At 39.0% G+C, this 21,694-nt stretch overlaps 1 protein-coding gene across 1 annotated transcript in view; it reads right to left on the bottom strand.

Moving 5' to 3' along the window:
• LOC148353191 (glypican-6-like) overlaps nucleotides 1-21,694 on the bottom strand; it is a 195,830-nt gene that overhangs the window by 38,851 nt on the left and 135,285 nt on the right. The window contains exon 7 of the mRNA XM_088353050.1: nucleotides 21,440-21,469. Coding sequence (XP_088209176.1) covers nucleotides 21,440-21,469 — 30 coding nt within the window. The remainder of the gene's footprint in view (nucleotides 1-21,439; nucleotides 21,470-21,694) is intronic.

Below are 21,694 nucleotides of genomic sequence, written 5' to 3'. Positions count from 1 at the left end.
ACCTACACGTGAGCAAGAAGAAAACTTAAAACCTCAGCATAAGGAATAAAAGAATCGTTGAGAAGGGGCCTTACATGAGGTAATCTCCCTTCCAGGATGATCCCGTTGCAATGGACGTCACAAAGGCATGAACAAACAATACACAGATGTAATCAACATGAAATATAGTTCATTGATAAGGTATGGAATATAAGTGTTGGATGGTGCAGAGACTTGGAGCCTAAACGCAGATTTGAGAAGGAAATTAAATGTTTTTGAATGAAGTGTTTGAGGAGTATATTAGGAGTGACAAGACTGGATAGACTGAGAAATTAAATTATGAGAGACAGAACTGGAGTAGTAGTGGAACTGAGCAAGCATGTGGATAAGAGGGTATTCAGTTGGTTTGGACACATGGAGAGGATGGATGAGGAGCGAATGTTGAAGAGGATCTACAGAGCAGAAGTAAATAGAAGGAGACCAAGAGGAAGGCCGCGATTGACATGGACGGATGTGTTATGAGTGCATTGCAAGAAAAAGGTCTAAATATAGTGGAAGCTAGAGCTTTTGGTGATAGGAGTGAGTGGAGAGGTGTTGTGAAAGGATAGTGGGATGTTTGGACGCATTCTAAGGAATGGGCAGGGTACCCGTATGATGCGTCAGGGGTAAATCAGTAAAAGCTGTCGGGCCCTGTTGTTGAACAGAAGAGTGTGTTGTGTTACCCTGACCCGAGTGACATGGCCGCTTTCTTGCGTCCCGTTTCATCTGGAGGGACGAAAACATGACCAACTTGGGTGCAGAGGTGCTTGACTTGTTTGGATGTTGGCCTTTGGGTTGGCCATGGTCCAAACATTTTTGTGTGTGTTTTTTGCTACTTTTTCTTTTTTTTTAATTTTCTTTGCTTTTGTGTTTGTGTTTGTCTAGCTGTCGGTCACCCCTCTTCAGGGACATGACCAGGGCAGATAGATAGATAGATAGAATAGGAATATAAATGTGTTTTAAGCGTGGATTTAAACAGTTTCACTGAGGTTATATAAGGATTAGTAATTATTCAAAATGATTCAACAAGGGGGCAGCACGGAGGCGCAGTGGTTAGCGCATATGCGGCACAGTTCTGAGGTCATGAGATCAAACCTCCTGTGTGGAGTTTGCATGTTCTCCCCATGCTTGTGTGGGTTCCCACCGAGCACTCGGGTTCCCTCCCACATTCGAAAAACATGCATGTTAGGCTAATTGGCCGGTCCAAATTGTCCCTAGGTGTGAAATAGTGAGCGAATTGTCTGTTCCCATGTGCCCTGCAACTGGCTGGGAACCAGTTAAGGGTGTCCCCTGCTTACTGCCCGAAGATGGCTGCTATGGGCTCCAGCACCCCCGCGACCCTACTGAGGATAAGCTGTGCAGATAGTAGATGGATGGATTCAACAAGGTAGGAAACAAAAAAATGTCTTCTTTACCTTTCGAATTGTTTCTATGACAAATGCTCAAAAGGAAAAAAAAAAGAAAAAAAGACAACTTTCACAACATTTTGCAGGAAATCGTGTTACAGTTTCCAAGACACAATCATCACTTTCAGCATGGAAGCTCTTGTGACAAGTACTTCCTTTTTTCCGCCATGATTATACATGTAGAAAACGATTTTGACTCCTTCGCGACACTCAAGTTCGAGGATGCGATTGTCATGTGCACTCACTTCTGCCCTGTGTTACGTCACAGATTATCGAACTCTGCTGCTCTGACTTTTTTTCAGGTATTTGTATTTTTTATATACTTTTTGTTTTTTAATTTACATCACTGTAAATGCAATCTAAAAAAACAAACCTCAACACAAGTTAATCACATGTTGAAAATCGATATTTCGTGATTAGGTTTAGCTTTAGAACGGGGCTGCGGGCATGTGATATTCTTGTCCGTGGGCACACTGACGCCCACGGGCATTGGTTAGCTAACCCCTGCTCTTGGTGGTTCAAAACTTGAAGATTTTGCCCCTCTACAAGTAGACGGGCACCCCAATAGGAACAAAAAACATTCTTGGGATCCAAAGTGGTTGCCCGATTTGTGGTTGCCTTTTGTGCGACCCTCTCTCGTGCCCTCGTTCAGTGGGCATAAGACTTTTTAGTCCTTGCCCATGCCTTACAAACTGCTGTCAGAGGGGCTGCAGCCAACATTGTATTTCTTGGAGGAAGTAATAACTGATTGCAGTTTGATTTTGTCAATTTTTGGACCTGAAGTTTTGAGCTTCCAAGTTCATCATTCGCTGATGTCCAGTCTCATGGCAGCAACTGTAGTAAATTTGTTCAAGTAAATTGCTCAGCCTGTTTTTATATATTTTTTTTTCACACAAAAAATCTGATGTTGGCTGGAATAGTCATGACTTTAGACCTTGACGACAAAAAAGCCTCGACCATCACATGAGGCTGAGACTGTCGTATTAAATCTTGCCAAATTTCATTGAAAGTACATTGACAAGAGAGGTCGAAACATGCGTGCCAATTCCATTTCGCTATCCTGTCTTGTTTGCTATTATTCAAAACAGATGAGTCCTCTGTCACTCTTTCGTACTGGCAGGTCAGATTTCAAAAAAACATTAATAGGTGTATACTCACATTTTGTACTTCTATATTTGTATTTGGCGTTCAATATTTTTATTCTCAGTCATATTGCAACAAACATCAGCATGAACAAATCACCTGAAACGAAAAGTGGGACGACAGGTTGAAACCTAAGGCTTCTAAGAGACCTGTCTCCAAAACAACATTGGATTTTCCTTAAATCAATCATAAACAAATGATCATATCTTACATCAGTATAACAATGATTTGGTAATCCACTTCATCAGATTTGGAAATGAGGTGTATGCACGTATTTTCAAATTATTTATTAAGTGTTCTTGGTTTCTGAAAACCCAATGATTTTTGTCTTACTTTATAACTTTTGTCAGCTGGGGTTATAATGTTTAAAATTAACTTCTTTTGTGGAGCACCAAAAGATGTGTCTTACCATTGCAGTTCTCTCTGGTAAGACTGCCAACAAACCCCGCCTCCCGGTCACAAGCCAAAACCAAACCCCACCCCATACCAGCAGATGGCACTGTTGGACTCATCATTGCAGGACATTTACCAAAAACTATACACATATTTCAGCAGGAATTCCAATAAAACAAAAGTTATTATTACACCCGTTACGATTCGGCTTCGCATATACTAAACTTTGCACATTTTGAAAAAATAAAAACATTTGCTTTCAAATTGAATCATTTAGTATTTTGTCTCAATCCTACCAGTTTCATTTGGGTTATTTTGTGCAACGCTAGTGACTTTTTCATGGGTCTTTTGAGAAAATTGTAATTTTTTTCCCCAAACCATACCATTTTAGTTATTTTTTTCAAAATAAAACCTTGTCTTTTAGTTCTTTTTTTCCTTAAAAAATTCAAACAACTTTCTAGTTGTTTCTGGTTGGCAGTGCCAGACATAAGAGTCAAATGTAAAATTTCGTGGATGGGTCGATACTTGACGCGGATTTATTTAAATTTGACTGTTTATCTCTGTCAGAAACTGTTAAGTGTTTATTTCTAAACTCATAGTCATTGATATCAATACCGGCTACTGATACAATGTAAATTCCCCTTCCACAGCAGAAAAATGATAAAACTTTGAACTGTAACCAAATTTCCTTGACTATTGCAGAGTGCACAATGTTAGCATTTTCAGCCCTTGATTACATTGTAAGACACAAAAGAAGCACTACAATGGTACCTCTACTGACAAATGTCTCAGTTTCAGGTTACGAAGAACCTGAACGAGAAAACATTGCCTCAAGTTACGAAGGCGTTTGAGGATACAACATCAATAATACACTACAATATGCTCTGCTATTAGTCGCTCCCAGAGTTTCCCAACGTAAACAAACTGGCTATTGCCTAAAATCTGCCTGGAAACCCAGTGTGTATACATGCTCCCAGCATACTCTTCGTGTAACAGTTCATAGTTTACAGACGAGGAAGAGGAGGTCATTTATTCAGCCCAGATTGAAAAAATAAAGCAAAATTCCATTAAGTCGCTGAATTTGTGAAAGGTATCCCCCGGAAAAAGAGTTGACAAGTCGTTCTATCGCCATGTCTGTCTCGCAAGAAACGCAAGGCAAAAAGGTCAATGAATATTTTCATTATTTCCTTTATTCTGCGTTTTTTTTTTTTACATTATATGGCCTCGTATTTTAACATGTATTTGTTTCATGTTCTCTCATATGATTTATCAAAAAAATATAGTACTGTACTTTTGCGGAGCTTATAACAGATTAGCGCATTTACATTCGAAATGCATCTCTGCAGTTCAAATGAATCCTTTGGGAAAATCTGGTAAACAAAGGGCCTTATGGTTTAAATGTCAGCAACATTCTGCCCACAATGAGAAAAATGCTAGATGAAAACGACCTAATGAAACATTGACTTTTCCTGAGCCTCCCTGTGGTAAATAAAACGTAGACTCACAGGTGGTTAGCCAACTATAGGAAGCGATGATTACCTTCCCCGTTTGGAAAGTCACATTCATTTTCACAGAAGCGGAGGTAATGAAATAAAACTCACTCACCGAGGAAACTGCCAACATAAAATTAAACACTGCGTTCCCCACAAGCGCCGCTTATTTCTCGCGGTTTATGAAGAAACATGTAAGAATCTTTGGAATGTCTATAATGACATAGCACGCTAGGTGCAACAACTTGGTCAAAGTTCCATTGAACTGGACCCAGGACAAGAATTTCCGTGTGGCTTGACGTTGCATTTTATTTCTGGGCTGCAGCTTCTAATGTCAGGTTCAAGATGTTTGCAAAAGGAGTGGCTGGGTTCTTTTTTTTTCGTTTTGTTTTTTTTTAAGCCCAGACTTCACAAACCACATTTGGATGTTTTATTCTGTTTCCTGCTGAGCGCGGCAGGGAGAGCAAGAAAGAAAAACGAAGGAAGCTAACAATTTTAAGTTGGTGTTAAGCTATTGACATCAACATCCTGCACACAGGAGTGGTGCGTGCATCTTGGAAAACTCAACCGTCAAATCCTAAATACAGCTGAGCTCATAAAAAAGCACAGATCATAAAACAGGCCTTCAGTAGTTGCACACAATAAAGGCAACCATGCAGAAAAGTGAGGATAGAGCCCAAGTTTTGTAGAGTGGAAGATAACGATTCAACGCGCTGCTGCCTTATTGCACGAAGGAACTCAAACAACACCACTTCCACCTTCAAGTGGAAACTTAACTTCATTAATCCCTGAAGGGAATTAAGGTTTGCTGACTTTTGGTGTGTTTGTATGTAAATAATTTGGCTCCCCAAAGACTTTTTCTCATAATGACACATTTCAGGCTTTAAACTTAGCTAAATAAAATTAACATATTATCTAAAAATCAAAAACATGTGAGAAACATTTATCAAATGTATCCATTTTTTTCAAAAATACAAAAAGTGTTGCTAAAACAATGGTCCCTTGTTTTCTCAGCTAAGCCAACTGATTTCAGAAGTTGATGACTTCTGAAGGACCCAATGTCGACCTAAATGACTAAAAAGGAACAAGTGCATCCGTGTGTAATTATAACTAAGTTTAAATGCACCTGCTCCGTGATGTTCACAGGTCTGTGAAAGAACACTCTAGCATAATAAAGACCAAAATATCCCAGGCAGGTCCGGGATAAAATTGTGAAAAGGTTCAAAGCAGGAATGGAATACAAGAAGATTTCTCAACACTTACAGATCTCTTGGAGCACTGTGTGAGCAATAATATCAAAATAGAATGCACATAAAACCACTGCAAACCTACAAAGACCTGGCCGTCCCTCTAAACCTGTGGCCCAAATGAGAAAAAAACTAATCAGGGAAGCAACCAAGAGTTTCACTATCACAGTGTATGTCCTGCAGGCATACACAGCTGAGGTGGGACAATCTGTATCAGACAACTATTAGTTGCACGATGCATGAATTTCACCTTTATGGAAGAGACGCTGAGGAAAAGGTGGCACCAAAAATGCAACAAGTAATTTTGTTAATAGTACCTAATTTATCATTACAAGTCATATTTACATTTTTACAACTTTTGTTTGGTGGGCTGGAGTAAAAAGCCTGACAGGCCATAGTTTGACCAACACTGTGTTAAAGTAATACATTAGGGAGTATCTAAAAAAAGTTTAGTTAATTCATTTTAAAATACAGATCTTTAACATTTTCTAAGGGCTTCAAACTTTTTTCAATGAAAACAAGTGTTCAAACAAGGTTGAGAAACACTGATGTACAGGATGCGACAAACATACCCAGACAGTCTGCTTTATTTTTGCTTCATTTTTAGTAGTGAGCGAGCAAGTTTTCCAAACCCAAAAGTCCCACTTCCAGGATTGTGACTAATGAGGATAGAAGTGGGACGGATCGCGGTGGAGTCAACATTCTGGCTCGCATGCCAGAGACAGCACTAGTACTGGATTCTCTTTCTTAGAAAGTGAATGGACAATGGTCTTCAGTTAGAATCCAATTTAATCCCGTTAGGTGTCCTAACGTAAACCCAAGGGTACGCGAGCCCGTTCGCCTATTTTGAACGACTGGTCTCAGAAGTGTGTAGCTTGACCACACTATGCCTCAGTAATCGACCCATTTGGACTGGTGAAACTAGGTTATACTATATGCAGTTCGATGGAGCAACAGGATGGCCAATTTGAGGGTAGGTTTTCGCGGTAGTAAATAGGTAGTAAATAGTCCTGTAACCAATAGTGGCAAATATTGTGTATTAAGCTTCAATGCCAGGAGGCAGCACAGCGCCTGAGTAGTTAGCGTGTCCGCGGCACAGTTCTGAGGTCATGGGATCAAATCCAGCTACCAGCTTTCCTGTGCGGAGTTTGCATGTTCTCCCCGTGCTCGCATGGGTTTCTTCTGGGCACCCCGGTTCCCTCCAACATTTCAAAACATGCATCTCAAGTTAATTTGCCCATTCCTAATTGTCTCTAGGCTTAAATAAGCAAATGAGTACTCTGTGTCTGTGTGACCTGTGTGCGACTGGCTGGAGAACAGTTAAGGGTGTCCCCTGCTCATTGCCCAAAGATAGCTGAGATGGGCTCCAGCACCCCGAGACCCTACTGAGGGTAAACAGTGCAGATAATGAATGGAAACTACAGTGCGGTATAACTATTTCAGTCAATGAAACGAGATGTAATTGCTGTAACATCAGTATTTATCGCAACCAGTTTAGACAGAGATGACTGTGTGAAGTAAAATTTTCCAGTAACTCTCTATTTGGTTTTGTTTTCTTCATAACCCACCCCCCTAGTATAAAAGTGATTGTCAGCTATTTTGGTTTTTGCACCTCTGATTTTACAGGCATTGTTCTCACTTCAGCCCGCAATTTTGTGTTATAAAAACCTCAATGGAAATGGTCAGCTCCAGCGCATGTTTTACCTGTCTCACAACCTGGAAGTAAATGAAAACCACGATGAAGAAAAGCCGTTCTTCTTTAAACATTGATGGATATCTACATGTACTTACATTATATAATATCACATATTTGTTATAACTGAAATCTGCCAGGGCTATTAGTTTGGCAATCGGTGACATGAATGGACCCCTTTTAGGCATTTTGTTAAAGTTTAGTGTTCTTCAACCCAATAGACAGAGGGCTACTCAACAGAGTTCCAACATATATTTTTTAAAGAAACCGTAGAGTTGTCTTTGAGGACATCTGCTCAAACCAAAATATCTAACTTCTTTGTTTTTATGCTCAAGTTATTGTTATTTTTTTACCATTAGGGCCCTTCAATACCACCTATTTCAGATGTAGACTAACCAAATATTGACATGTTATCGATAGCCCGAAATAGGCAACAATACAACGCTTATTATCGGTACTCGCCTAATCCTATGTCTTTTTTCAACTTAACAAGGCCTCATTTACGAAATAAAACTTGGAATTTAGGGGCAAAAGTAACCCAAGTGGGACAGAAATCTAGATTTGAATGGTCTCGCTGCCAATTTAGGTACTTATCCCAAAAGTCGTGTGACAAACTGTGATACTTAAGTTTTAGGATGCGGTTGTGCGTTTAAAACGAGCAAAGCTATGCCCAAGCAAATAATTGCAAGTTCCTAAACAGGATGATAGATCTATGGCACAATTATGAGTCAATAAAGAAGTATTTTTACACCCCCGCTTTCTGCAGTTGAAATCCTTTTCGCCCGGGAGACTTTATTTTGTACAAAACGTTATTTGGATAAGTTATGTTCCGCAAGTTAAATGTATATTGAATATTTATTTTGACTAGAGGTCAGGAAAGAGTGCAGCCTCAGGGGTTCATGTGAGTGATTATATATATCGCCGAAGGTAACACATGTTTTCGATTTTTTCAACACAAAGCATCTGGCGAGGGTGGGTGGTGGTGGCACTGGGGTGAGTAGCTTAGTTTTAATTGGACAAAAAAGTTTAGTCACAGAAAAAGTTTTTTCTACTAAGTTTATCGAAAACCATGCGAGCATTATGGAACGGCTGACAAATACAGTGAAAAGGATTCACTGACCTTGACTTGTTAATCTTGCTGCAACCTATCGAATGGACCAGTGTCATTTTTTTCTCACTAGGACTGTCTGCCAGCCTCTTTTGAATTTCTCGTCTGGTCTAAGTTTTGTATCTCTGCAGCGAGCTTGCAAAAACCTTGTGGTGTGTGCCCTAAATACACGGCGGATACCCACTGCTGATTGTTGACTGACAATGTGAGCATGGTCCAGCGGCACAAAACAACAGTGTTTAACATTGCCAAAAACGGCAGGGAGAAGCAGAAAGACGGCAGTAAATTATATCCAGTGAAAAAGGAGCTATAATTTGTCTGCAATAATAGCTCTTAGCATTGGCGTGAAATCACAATCAAGCGCTGACCATTCTTGAATGCCAAAAGCAAACAAAAAAAAAAGATTAGTATTCCACAAAGTCAGTTTTAAACCATCACCATGTCAGACAGTATGAGAGTTCAGCTTTGTCCACTTTGAAAAGATGAAGTCCATTGTTTTGCTTCTTCTTTTTTGGGATTTTGTTTTTGTGCGTGTCAACTAAACATTTGATCTTCTGGCTTTTGTGTTACTTTTAAAATTACATACTGAGAAAATAATATATTTCACGTCCATTTACACATTTACTTCTTTGTGGAACTCTAAGTTGAGGTGGCCCAGGCATTTGGTAAGAATGCCCCTTGGAGGTTATTGGTTACATGTTCTACCAGCAGGATGTCTTGTTTTTTACCTCAAGGCATGCTAATTTATACACACTGCCTCTTTAAATTCAATTAAATTGTGTAGTTTAGCGTTGTGTGCCTCAACAATTGAGAGCAGTTTCATCATCTTCATGGAAGAACATTTTCCTACATCCACCAGGTCATCAGGGTGACTTTTTAGAAATGTAAAGTTTGAAGTTGTTCTAAATTATTGAGAGCAGGCTATTCAAATGATAACATCGCAATAGGTTTTTTTTGTTTAGAAAAAATCAAATCTGTAGTCACGCGACACTTCGTCACCCCATACATTCTTGCATGGATTAAATTGTATAAAAGGGGACAAAAGTCCTTTACAACTTGTAACAATTGCCAAATTAAACATTTCCCTCCTTATCTAAAATGTGGCTCAGAACTTGACAGACTGTTTGGGTTTATCGCAGCTTTTGAGTTTGACGATCTTTGTTTCTTGCAGGGCTTTTGAGGGCGGTGCTTTGACAGAATGTCAGGCAATTAAAGCATCATGGCTCATTGAGCCAGAGGTGGATGCTTTTGCTTAAACTGCCATCGCCCAACCTGCCATCTCTTCAGCAACAAACATGCAGTGATACCTTTTTATGTCAGTACCTCTAAACACGAGAAATTCAGTATATATATTTGTTGAATAATAATATTGCCCACTATACAAAGGAAAATTCCGTCCACGAGGCTACCACTATAGACAGCTCAAGGCTGCTCACTACCTGCATCAGCTCGGTCAAGTTTGGGCATGTGCTTCCCCCATAAGGCAATATTTAGAAAAGGGAAACGATAATGTGTCTGAGGAAAAAAGGAGAATGACGAAAATAGAAATCAAGTGCAAAATAATGGTAAAACGTGATTGCACGGTTCATGTGAATGAGTACAATCAGGAAGCAGCGAGTGGCGATCACTAAGCCGCTGAAGAATTTACCCAGTGCGTCACGGTAATAACTTCCGAGGGAGGTTATATTCCTGTTGCAAACAACAGCGGGGAGGAGGACAAATCAGTGAAGCCGGTGTCAAAAAAGGAGATTTAAGAGGTGCTGGCTAAGTGGTAGGAAATTGCTGATTTTGTTTTAAAAAAGAAAACATCCAGAAAAAGTGAAAACTGGTCAGCGGGACAGTTGTCTTTAAAGGCAATTGCCTTTCGCATTTCCATAACATTTTGAATAGAAGGCCGAGGCTAATTTCTTTGCATACCTTTTTTTAAAACAAACTGTAGATAGTAATTGTATTATGAAGTGGGGTAAAAGCAAAATAAAGTGATGAATAAAAACTGAAACCGGCCCCCAAAAAACGTACTGTACATTTTTTTGGTTTGTTCATTTAAAGTTACAGTAACTTCTATTTTAAGTGTACAGTAGGTGCTTATGTATCATTAAAAGTCGTGTCCCGTCACTCCTTCCGCACCACACTCAAACACCTTTGTTATGCCCCTTTCCTCCGTGCTAAGTGCTTAAAATGAAATCACATTTTCTTTTGTTAATATCATCTTATTTATCTTATTACTGTATTTTTTATGTTTGATTACGCTTTGTATGTGTTTTGACGGATCAAGAAGATGTGTTTTACAGCTATCTAGGGTCACATAGATCAGTATTTCTCAACAAGTGGGTTGGAACCAAATAAACGGGTTGCGGACCCGTTTTTATTTGGTTGCGGTCCTTTGCCTCGGCAAAATAGTGCAAAGAAGAAGAGAGAAACAGAGGGTCAATTACACACCGTAACAGTAGATGGCGATAACGCCCTGATCAATCTCTTCTTCTTATTCAATGAATCAGGACTGTCTGAATTGTGTTTGAGAAAGAACACATCTCGTTTTATTGTGATTTTTTGGGTTTTATTTTCTTTTTCTGCCCCTAACAATGGGTCCCAAGTAAGTGAGTGATAAGGGGAAGGAAACATTGAAAAAGGTGAGACAATTAGGTCAAATAAGGACATTATTGAAAACATGATGCATGGGTTCCATTGAAACGCTGCTGTAAGGTATAATAAATGGTTGAAAAATGTTATATTTTTAGCTTTTTTTACCGGCATACAAATTTTGATTATCTACATAGTGTAATAATTATCGTTGTTTAGGTACACATTTTTATTACATTTTAAATTTTTGAATTTGATTTCAAAGCCGTTTTAAGGGGTCATTTATATGTAATGGAGGCTTATATGCCAGTATACACAGTACATGAACTAGTTTAGTTTCATGGTAATTTGGTTTTATGAAAAAAAGGTGAATAGATTCTAATATCTCTACTTTAAAATGTGCAATCCTTTAATACTATGAATTGGAGAAGTTTTTTTCTTGAGAACCACTGAGTCAGTCTAAAATGTAGGTGTCATATTTGACCCCAATCATTCATTTCAAAAACAAGTTAACAATATTACCAGAACAGTTTTTTTCCATCTTCGCAACATTGCTAAAAGTCGGATGCGGGGATTATAATTCATGCGTATGTTACCTCCCGTCTCGATTACTGTAATGCACTGCTCTCCGGTCTTCCAAAGTCCAACATCAAGAGCCTTCAGCTGGTAAAAAATGCTGCGGCCAGGCTTTTAACTAAGATAAGAAAGTTTGATCACATTATACCCTTATTTTAGCTAACCTGCATTGGCTCCCCATTTAGCTTAAGATGTGAGTTTAAGGTTCTGTAGGTAGTATACAAAATCATGCATGGACTTGCTCCCTCATATCTTTCAGATTTAATTTCACCCTATGTTCCGGTCCGGAGCCTTCGCTCTGAAAATGCTGGTCTACTAGTGATCTCAAGAGCCAATAAGAGATCCGCAGGTTCGAGAGCGTTCTCCATTCGGGCCCCAGTCCTGTGGCATGCTCTTCCCCCTGAGATTTGATCTGCAACCTCAGTGGAACTGTTTTAATCTAGTCTTAAAACACACTTCTATTCTATAGCATATGAATAACCAATATTTCTTGTTGACAATATCTGTGTATTATTTGTTATTGCAACATCCATTGCAGCCTTATCATCCTGGAAGGGGGATTACCTCATGTGCGGTCCGTTCTCAAGGTTTCTTCATTTTCCTCATGTTGAGGTTTTTGAGATTTTCTTTGCCCTCATGTAGGTTTTAGATCAGGGGATGGTGTCATAAGAGTCTGTAGTTTGCAATAGTCTTTGATCTGTGCAGCCCTTTGAGACTCTTTGTGATTAAGGGCTATACAAATTAACATGACTTGACTTGACACTGACATAGAAGCCTTTGGGAGTACAGGAGCGGACCAATTAGTTTTATATTATTACATACAGGGAAATTTTGCACCTTGCATGAGCAATTCAATCCATGACCACGATCCTGGAAAAAATAGGCTCCTATGAAGAGGTACCACTTTGCAGTGGCTAAGGATATTCTGATCTAAGGGCAAGCTAAACTCTTGTAAATCCTCTACCATGAGGAACATAATTACCATTTTGGGTAATTATGAAACATACGGGAGGACGGCTTAAGCGAAGACAAATACTTGCTCCACACACAACGTCCATTTACACGAGACTGGCGACAGAAACATTGGTGCGCTAATGGTCGCACAAAGCAGCTGCTGGACAGTGTGACACGTAATTCAGTCCTCAACAGAGAAAAACAATAACACAATGTCGTTCTTTCTTCAAAGAGCTTTCAACTGGCACCACAATTCAACTTCTTGCCTTTTTTTTATGCCTCGCATGAAAAGAGAATGTCCCGGTAAAACCAAGGCAGTTGCGAGCTCAATAAAATATACTGGGTTTTAATAGAAAAGGGAAACAGGGAAAAAAGACAGCTGCAGACTGCCTATCAAAACATTTTCTATTATTCTACTGCGAGGGCCAGCACATGGGTCGTTATATTGTTGCGTAAACAGAACTGGTTTCCTTTAATAAAAAGTTTTATAAGCAACATTTATATTATTTTCATAGACTAATTCAAAAGAAACATGGCATCCACTCATCATTTGTAATAATAGCTGGTTAGAGTACGAGCGATAGTACGGTAAACGGATACCTGTATGCAAGGGCGTAGGTTTGGTTTTGGCATTGTTGGGGACATAGCACATGTTTCAAGTAATCTAAGAATGCTAGTGGGGACTAAACAATTATTGCTCATGCCAAAACTACGCCCTTGCATGTATGTAATGCCGTTTCATCACTAACTCTTACTTTGGTTGAACAGAGTCGAGTTGAAGGTTGACTTTAAAGTACTTGGTTAATGTGTTCCTACTGTTATTATTGATTCCTGATTGTATAATTTCTTAGTTTGTTACTCCTTTATTATTGTTAAATTAAATTCTTTATTTAGCTATTTGTAATTAAGCAACTTAGTTTATCAGTCATCAGCATACAACCTTTCTATTATTTCTATTGTGCTTTCTTTTGTAGCCAGAAGTGGCTTAGTCTTGTGCATTGGAAAGTTCGACCACTGTACCTTAAGTTTCGTTTTCCTCTAATTTTAGAATTTGCTCCAGGTATTGGACTGGCAAATTATAATATAACATATTCTAAGCCATTTTTGTCTTTGAACTTGTGAATTGCTAAAGCCATTGTATGAATCTCATTTTTGCCCGTAATATTCCTCAAAAAAGCCCTTGAAGGAACTGCTCCTCATCCCTAGCCTTTATTTTGATAACCTACCAAAACATTGTGAAAGGCTGGGCCCAAAAAAACCCAACACCATCTGCTACAGTTTGGTCACTTTGAGTCTTAGTACTTTGTATTATTCCTTGTGCTTCATTTTCTCCTTACAATAATGCCTTAAGGTGTCTCACTTGTGACGGGGCCACCTGTTGCAGCAGGTCGATTTTCTTTATTTACTCTTTTTATATATTTCGAGATAGTGTTGCTTTTCTGTTTTGTTTTATTAGTTCTGTTTTTTGTTGTTGCTGTGCATGTATCAGCTTTATTTTATAACGTCACCTTAAATGTTGTCATATTATTGAATAAACTGTATTAGACTTGTGTTTGTATCCCCATACCTGTCAACGTATACATTTTCCCAGTATTTTATGCGGTTTTTTTTGGTCATTCCACTTTGTGTAAGCTGTATAATAATTTTTGTGTGGGAAAAAAATAGTTCTTCAAAATTTAAAAAGCACATTTTTCTGTTAGAACGATCAATACTTGCCCATGTTGGCTCTAATCCCGATCGCCTCAGTCACTGGTGTAGTTGGACAATGTTATCATTCTATCTACCCTGGTCATTTCCTTCGAAAGAGGTGACCGACAGCAAGACAAACATATACAGAAACAACGAAAAAAAAGGGAAAAAGTAGCAAAAAACACACAAAAAACATTTGGACCATGGCCAACCCAAATGCCCAAACACCCAAACAAGTTAAACACCTCGGCACCCAAGTTGGTCATGCTTTCGTCCCTCCAGCTGAAACGGGACACAAGAAAGCGGCAATGTCACTCGGGTCAGGGTGACAGAACACACTCTTCTGTTCAACAGCAGGGCCCAGCAGCTTTCACTGGTTTAGCCCTGCTGCATCATACAGTTGCCTGTCTGTCCTTAGAACGCGTCCAAACATCCTAATATCCTTTCACAACACCTCTCCACTCATTCCTATCATCAACAAGAGCTCTAGCTTCCACTATATTTAGACCTCTTTACTGCAGTGCACTCATAACACCATCCATCCACGTCAATCGCGGGCTTCCTCTTGGTCTCCTTCCATTGACTTCTGCTCTGTAGATCCTCTTCAACATTCGCTTCTCATCCATCCTCTCCATGTGTCCAAACCAACCGAGTACTTATCAACACGCTTGCTCAGTTCCACTACTACTCCAGTTCTGTCTCTCACAAATTCATTTCTCAATCTATCTAATCTTGTCACTCCTAACATACTCCTCAAACATTTCATCTCAAAAACATTCAATTTCCTTCCTAAATCTGCATACAGGCTCCAAGTCTCTGCACCATACGACACAGTCAGCACAATCACACTCTGATACAGTCCCCTCTTAACATCCATACTCATACTCTTGTTGCTCATCACTCTCCTCAGATCACCCAAAACCTTGCTTTCTTGATTCACTCTGTGCAATACCTCGCACTCCATTCCACCAACTGCAGCCACATCCCAACCCAAGTACCTAAAGCTTTCAACTTCTTCCCGCCTTCAACTTCTTCAACTTCTATGTTGTCATATATTGCTAATACTGTGGCGGTATTATACATAATCTACATGGTCTTATAGCTTCATAAGAGGCAGTGCAATCATTAATAAGGGGAGCAAAAGACTGATTTTGACACCTAGGACTATGTCTCTCTAATTGCCAAAATTCAACAAAAAATAACAAATAATTAAAAATAAACTACAAGAAGACTTTTGGAATTTACTAAAATGTACCGGGAACGTCGTCCAAAACTGTGACTTAGGGGACATTATAAACTAGATCCTACCTTTGCTTGAAAGTCTTTACTCTTATTGGTGCTAACGTGGGTTTAATATTTAGCAGCTGAAGGTAGGCAAGTCAGTTCAGAGCAGATGTGCAAGGTATTTTGAATACGACCTCCAACACCTCCGCCGACATTAAAACAACCCTAGCATCATTAACAAACTTCAATATTTTCCACGCAGGATAAAGGTCTTTCAGGGCTAGAGTAAAACTGCTTCCTACAATAGGAAAATACTGTATAAGAATACCACAGCTTTTAGGCTGATTTATTAGGGTGGACGATCCAAGAAAATACAAGGTTGTATCAATCAATACTGATTCCGAGACAATACACATGCATCGACTTCCATCATGCTCTCATTCTACAGATGCACCACCTGAAAAACCGGGGCGTATGGTGCCTGTCCTGTTGAAAGACTCTGGAGCGTGTCTTGAAAACAGCGTAAAAGATCATTGGTGTCCCCCTCAAGCCTCTCATGGACAACCACAACTCCATCCCCCCACCCATCTCACAGGTGCCGCTGAGTCTCAGAGCTGGAATCAGCAGGCTCAAGGACAGCTTCTTTCATCAGGCTTTCAGGACTCTGAACTCTCTCCCTATCCCACCTCCTCCTACCTCTTCTCCAAAACAAGGCACAACTGGTCATTTTCGATCCCAGCTTATACTTTGCACATTTTTATTCTAAACTTTATATTTTTCGCTTTTACATTTTAAATGCATAAGTTTTTCTTATTTGGTACATTGTTATTGTTTGGATTTTTGTCGTCATTGCATTTTTGCACACAGGGAAGAGGAAGTCATTTCCTCCTTGCCGAATGTTGTGCTTGGAAATTTCACGGTCATGCAAAATTCAATCCCTCCCCCTTGAGCTAGTTGATAATCATGATAAAACGGCCTTAAAAATATTTTTTTTATAAAACAACTACAAATTTTAACAGTAAATATATATATATATATATGTATATATATATATATATATATATATATATATATATATATATATATATATATATATATATATATATATATATGTATATTTCTAATACAACTCTTAACAATCGTCAAGAGTGATAAACCAAAAAAAGCTGAAATGTAACAAAAATGCAAAGATAACAAAGTTGACATGAAAACTATAATACCTTCTATTGCACAATATTTTGAAAATGAAGTCAGAAAGTGCAAATTGTGTAAACAATACAATGCAATAATATTCATCCGTCACGGTTGCCCAATTGGCCCTGCCCATGTGTCACAGTTGCCATGGCGCCCAATTGGCCCTGCCCGTGTGGCGCCAGCTGCAGCTTGTTGACTGATTGGCTCCCAGTCAGTATTTAAACTCTGTCCTGTCAGCCCCCTTTTGTCGGTCCTTCTGCGAAACTTCGTTTTTACACGGCAAGCCTTTTTCGCCTGCCCTGTGTTTTTGCTCCTGTTTTTCTCCCGCTACGATCTGTTTGATCTCGACCACGTCTGCTCTCCCGTCCCGAATTACGACCCGTTTTGATCTTGATGTTTAATCTCATGCGCTGTATAGTTCAAAAATCAGTAGTGCAACTTAATTGAAACCACAACCGGATTGCATTTGAAAGTATAATATAACCACACATTGACACAGGAATGCCAAACATGCGTCCCACAGGCCGGATTAGGCCCGCCAACAGATTTAATCCCACCTGTGAGACAAAGCTGAGAGAAGCGCATGAGAAAAACAAGCTGCCACTCCCACGGATGTATTTTCCCTCTCTCTCTCCCACTCTTTCCTACATTCTTTCTCTATTCATCAGATTCTGTCTTTCCTTCTCACTCTCTTGGTCTCTCTCTTCCTCTCCCTCTCTTTCTTTCTTCATCTCTTTTTTCTCTCTTTATCTTTTATTATTGTCTTTTTCTCTCGTACTTTGTTCTTTTTTCTCTCATTCATTCACGTTTTCCCTCCTCTCTTTCTCTAGCTTTATCTGCCTTTCTCTTTTTATCAATATGTTCCTTTCTTTATTACTTTCTTTCCTTCTCTCTGTCTTTCTCTCTGTCTTTTTTCCTTTTTTCTCTCATCTCTCTTTCTCTTTACTTTTTCCCTCTCTGTCTGTATCACTCTTTTTCTCTCATTCTTTTTGTCCCTCATTTTTCTATACCTTGCCTTCTCTCTTTCTGCCATTCTCTCTTTTTTCAGTGTCTTTCTTTTTTACTCTGTCATCCCTCTCAATTTCTCTTTTTCTATATCTTGATCTCTTCCTTGCTCAATCTTTCCTTTTTCCTTACTCTTTCTTTTTCTTTTTTGATATCTCCCTTTCTTTATCCCTCTCCCTCTCTCACTCTTTTTCCGTCTCATTATCCACCACACTTTTTTGTTTCTCTTTTTTCTGATTTTTTTCCCCAGCAGGTGGCCCCAGATCATCAAATGGGTTCGATGCCCCTGCATTAGTCAAGTCATTTGTATTGCCCTTAATCACAAGTAGTGTCAAAGGGATGCACCGACCACAGATTATTGCACACTACAGATTTGTAACATTATTATAGTGAAAGATAAAACTGATAGACAGTATCGATCTTGAGAGATTAGAATCCATCCGCGTAGTCTCTCGGTATCGAGAATATCAATATTTGGATTGATCCACCCACCCTTACTGCTTCAATTACAAGGCGGTGGGTGATGTGTCTGTCACCTATAGCTTAGCAGGCCGAGGTGTTCTATTTCCTGCATTTTCGGTGGCTCTCTTTCACATACATGACACACTGCCTTGTCTGTTCCTTCTATTTCTTGTCTGAATGTCGGCTGATTATTCATGAGCGGCCCCCGCACGGCCATGCCGGCCCGGGGCCGCGCTATTAGAGCAGATGCCGGCCGCCGCGCGCTGTCAGACCAGGTCACCTCCTGATTTGTTGTCCGCGCTATTACTAACGTCGGACAGGGGACACTTCCAGAATAGATGGCTTCATTTGAGGAAAGTGAGTTCTCTGCTCAGGGATCCTCACTGCCCTAGCATAACGCTCCGGCTGTCCGTGATGAGGTAACGACTTTGATGTCATTAAATAAGGTTGAAAGGATGAACATGTACTGTGTAATGGTGTGAACTGCTGCAGCCGGTCGTAAAAGGAAAACATTTTCACTTTTTCACGCTAATGACCGGTTCCATGCAAGGTTCATTCATTTTTGGTTCACTTCCTGCTTTCATGCATCAGATTACCACTAGGTGATGCTTAAAGGTGCATTGTGTATTATTTGGCTCCATCTAGTAGTACAAAAATATTCATTAAAAGTGATATTGATTTGAAAAAATAAGGACATATGCATGAGCTTTCAATTAGACACATTAGGTTTATAGGCCAGAAATGTGTATTTTCTTTACCGTACGAAACATGAAGCTCCCCAAGAGGAAGCTGACACAATTGTCCACCATTGTTGCCAGTTACTTGGAAAAAGTATCAAAGTTACTATACTATACCTTCTTTTAAAAGTAACTAAATAGCATTGACTAAGTTCTTTTTCTATTACTTATTTTATTTACAATTTGCAAAACCTGAAAACATTACTTTAACACAAAATTCAAAAACAGCATGGCAAATACTTTTTGGGAAGAGCACTCTACACATAAAAAAGTGTCGCATAAATAATACTTACCGGTATATGTCGAGTCTAGTCAAGTGGTAAAATAAAAACCAACGAATTAATAATATTGATTTGAATAGAAAGCAAAGTACACAAGCTATTATTTAACATGCATTTTCTCTTCTACTTGAGAGTAGGGGAATTAGTATCTATTTTACATGAGGCACACCTAGGGGACATGATTGTCTGTCATCTTGCTGCTGCAAATACACCCTCTAAAAATAAGATTAACGCGGAGCCCTATGGGTCAGGGTTCAAGTTGGGCTATCTCAGCCTCCCCGTGTGGAGTTTGCATGTTCTCCCTATGCCTGCTTGGATTTCCTCCGGGCACTTCGGTTCCCTCACACATTCTAAAAACATGCATGTCAGGTTAATTGGCCGGTCCAAATCGTGAATGAGCGAGTGATTTGTCTATGATAATGGATGGATAATAACCCTATCAGATACGCTTAAAAGAACATTGTGTATTATCTGAATGGTACATGTCCCTGGATTGTTTAGAGGCACCATTTTCTTAGATTTCTATTGCTAAACTTTGACAAACTTTTGTTGATTTTTGGGGTACCCATATAAGTAAGATAAAGGACAATCATGTCAGCTCCCTCAAGGTGAGGCTCAAGTAAAATTAATGTCAATTTCTTAAGCTACCAGTATTTAATTAAATGCATGTTTATAAGATAGTACATCAGATTTTGATTAACAATATATTTTCTTCTTTAATTAAACAATGTTTTTTATTTATTTATTTATTTATTTTACAACTAGGAGATGCTAAACAATGCACATTGTCCCTTTAAGGGTAGTTTGGAATGAACATTTTTGACTTATTTTTTTCTAAATATCTTGCATCTTTGGATAAGTTGTGCAGTGTCATCTCATCTCATCCCATCAGCTGCACCGCTTATCCTCTGGGTTGCGGGGGTGCTGGAGCCCATCATAGCAATCATCGGGCAGGGGACACCCTGAACTGGTTGCCAATTGCAGGGCAAAGTTGTGCAGTGTACAACACAGTTTTCTACCGACAGAAATATTTCTTGCATATGCTGGGGGTACTGGAGAAATGGTCAAATCAGGATTCGTTCACTTTTTAATGGCTTTTTCGAGAACTTTTTAGGAACTTTAAAAGCCAATTTTGAAATTTCTCCAGCACAAGATAATAGTGGAAATCCTCTGTGAATCGTGTATTTTGTAGAGATTTTTAACCTTGCGTGTACATCTATCAAGACAGATGATTTTTAAATCTTGAGTTAATGGCAAATAAATTTGTTTTTCAGAGAAATACTTTGCCAATATAAGTGTTGGGTAAAAATGACAGTAATATGTAGCTTACATTTTCAGTTCGAATACGTTTTTCCAGTAACAGTTACCTAATTGGAAACACTATCATCATGTTATGCATTGCTTGTGATAAATATCCATGATTGATCATTACACTAATAAACATTTCACAGTATCCCGTTTATTTGTAGCATGCACTTGTCCTCTTAGGCGCGACCTGTAAGACAATTTCATATTAACTAATGCCAGCTGCCGTTAACCAAAAGTGAAGAAATGTAATGGCAAAGTGAAGCAGTGTAGAGCAGTGTCTGCAACATTTTTAAGCAGATTTGTTGAGAAACATGGCAATTATTTCCAGCATTTACAAGCACTTCACTAAAAATGTCAACACTTTTCAACCCTTAAAAACACAGCCTTAAAATTCAAGCATTTTCATCGATTTTAAGCAACTGTACAAGACCTGAAGACTTCAGTTCTCAATACATATCTTAAATCAATGATATACAAAAACGCAAAATAAAAAATCCTATTAAATGTAAAGTGATAACAAATGATGTCAAATGATGACATTTTTAAGCAGACTCATTGAGAAACAACAAAAATTTCAAGCATTCACAAAAAAAAAAATCACTCAATATTTAGGTATATTTCAATTCTTGCATATTATTAATATTAAGTCTTTTCAAGGATTTCAAGCCACTGTATGAACCCTGGTCAGTGGAGCACAAATGGCTCCGCAGTTTGGACACTACTAACAGAATGGATTATTTTCATCATTTGATTTCCCAGCAGTCCTGCCACCCTTCTAAATCATAAATGTGCGTTAAAAAAAACGTTAAACCTAGTCAATGAAAGATTGTCTCATTAAAGAAAAAGTACTAGTGAATTGTCCTTTATTTTACCCCGCCGTCTTTCAAACGCCCACCCACGAGCGGAAAAGAAGAAAAATGTTGAAGCTTACGCTGTGTTGCATGGTATTCCAAATAATCCTCTGAATGGCAGCACAGAGAAGCAGGGGAGAGAAGAGCAAAGTTTTAATTAATTGCATAGGTGGACGAATGAACGTGAGGAAAAGTCAACGAAAATGGACATAATTAGACAAATAAACATGAGACACATTAGAGGAGCAAGACATAATTTGGAACTTTTTTCACTCACGGCCAACATCTACTGGCTCGTGTGGTCATTGCAGCCTCTGTCAGCTCATTCATGATGC

Source organism: Urocampus carinirostris, chromosome 14 (genome assembly GCF_059441175.1).
Source record: "Urocampus carinirostris isolate Australia breed hairy pipefish chromosome 14, RoL_Ucar_1.0, whole genome shotgun sequence".
Lineage (NCBI taxonomy): Eukaryota > Metazoa > Chordata > Actinopteri > Syngnathiformes > Syngnathidae > Urocampus > Urocampus carinirostris.
The sequence above is the reverse complement of the archived record's forward strand: the minus strand, read 5'-3'. Positions and strand labels throughout refer to the sequence as shown.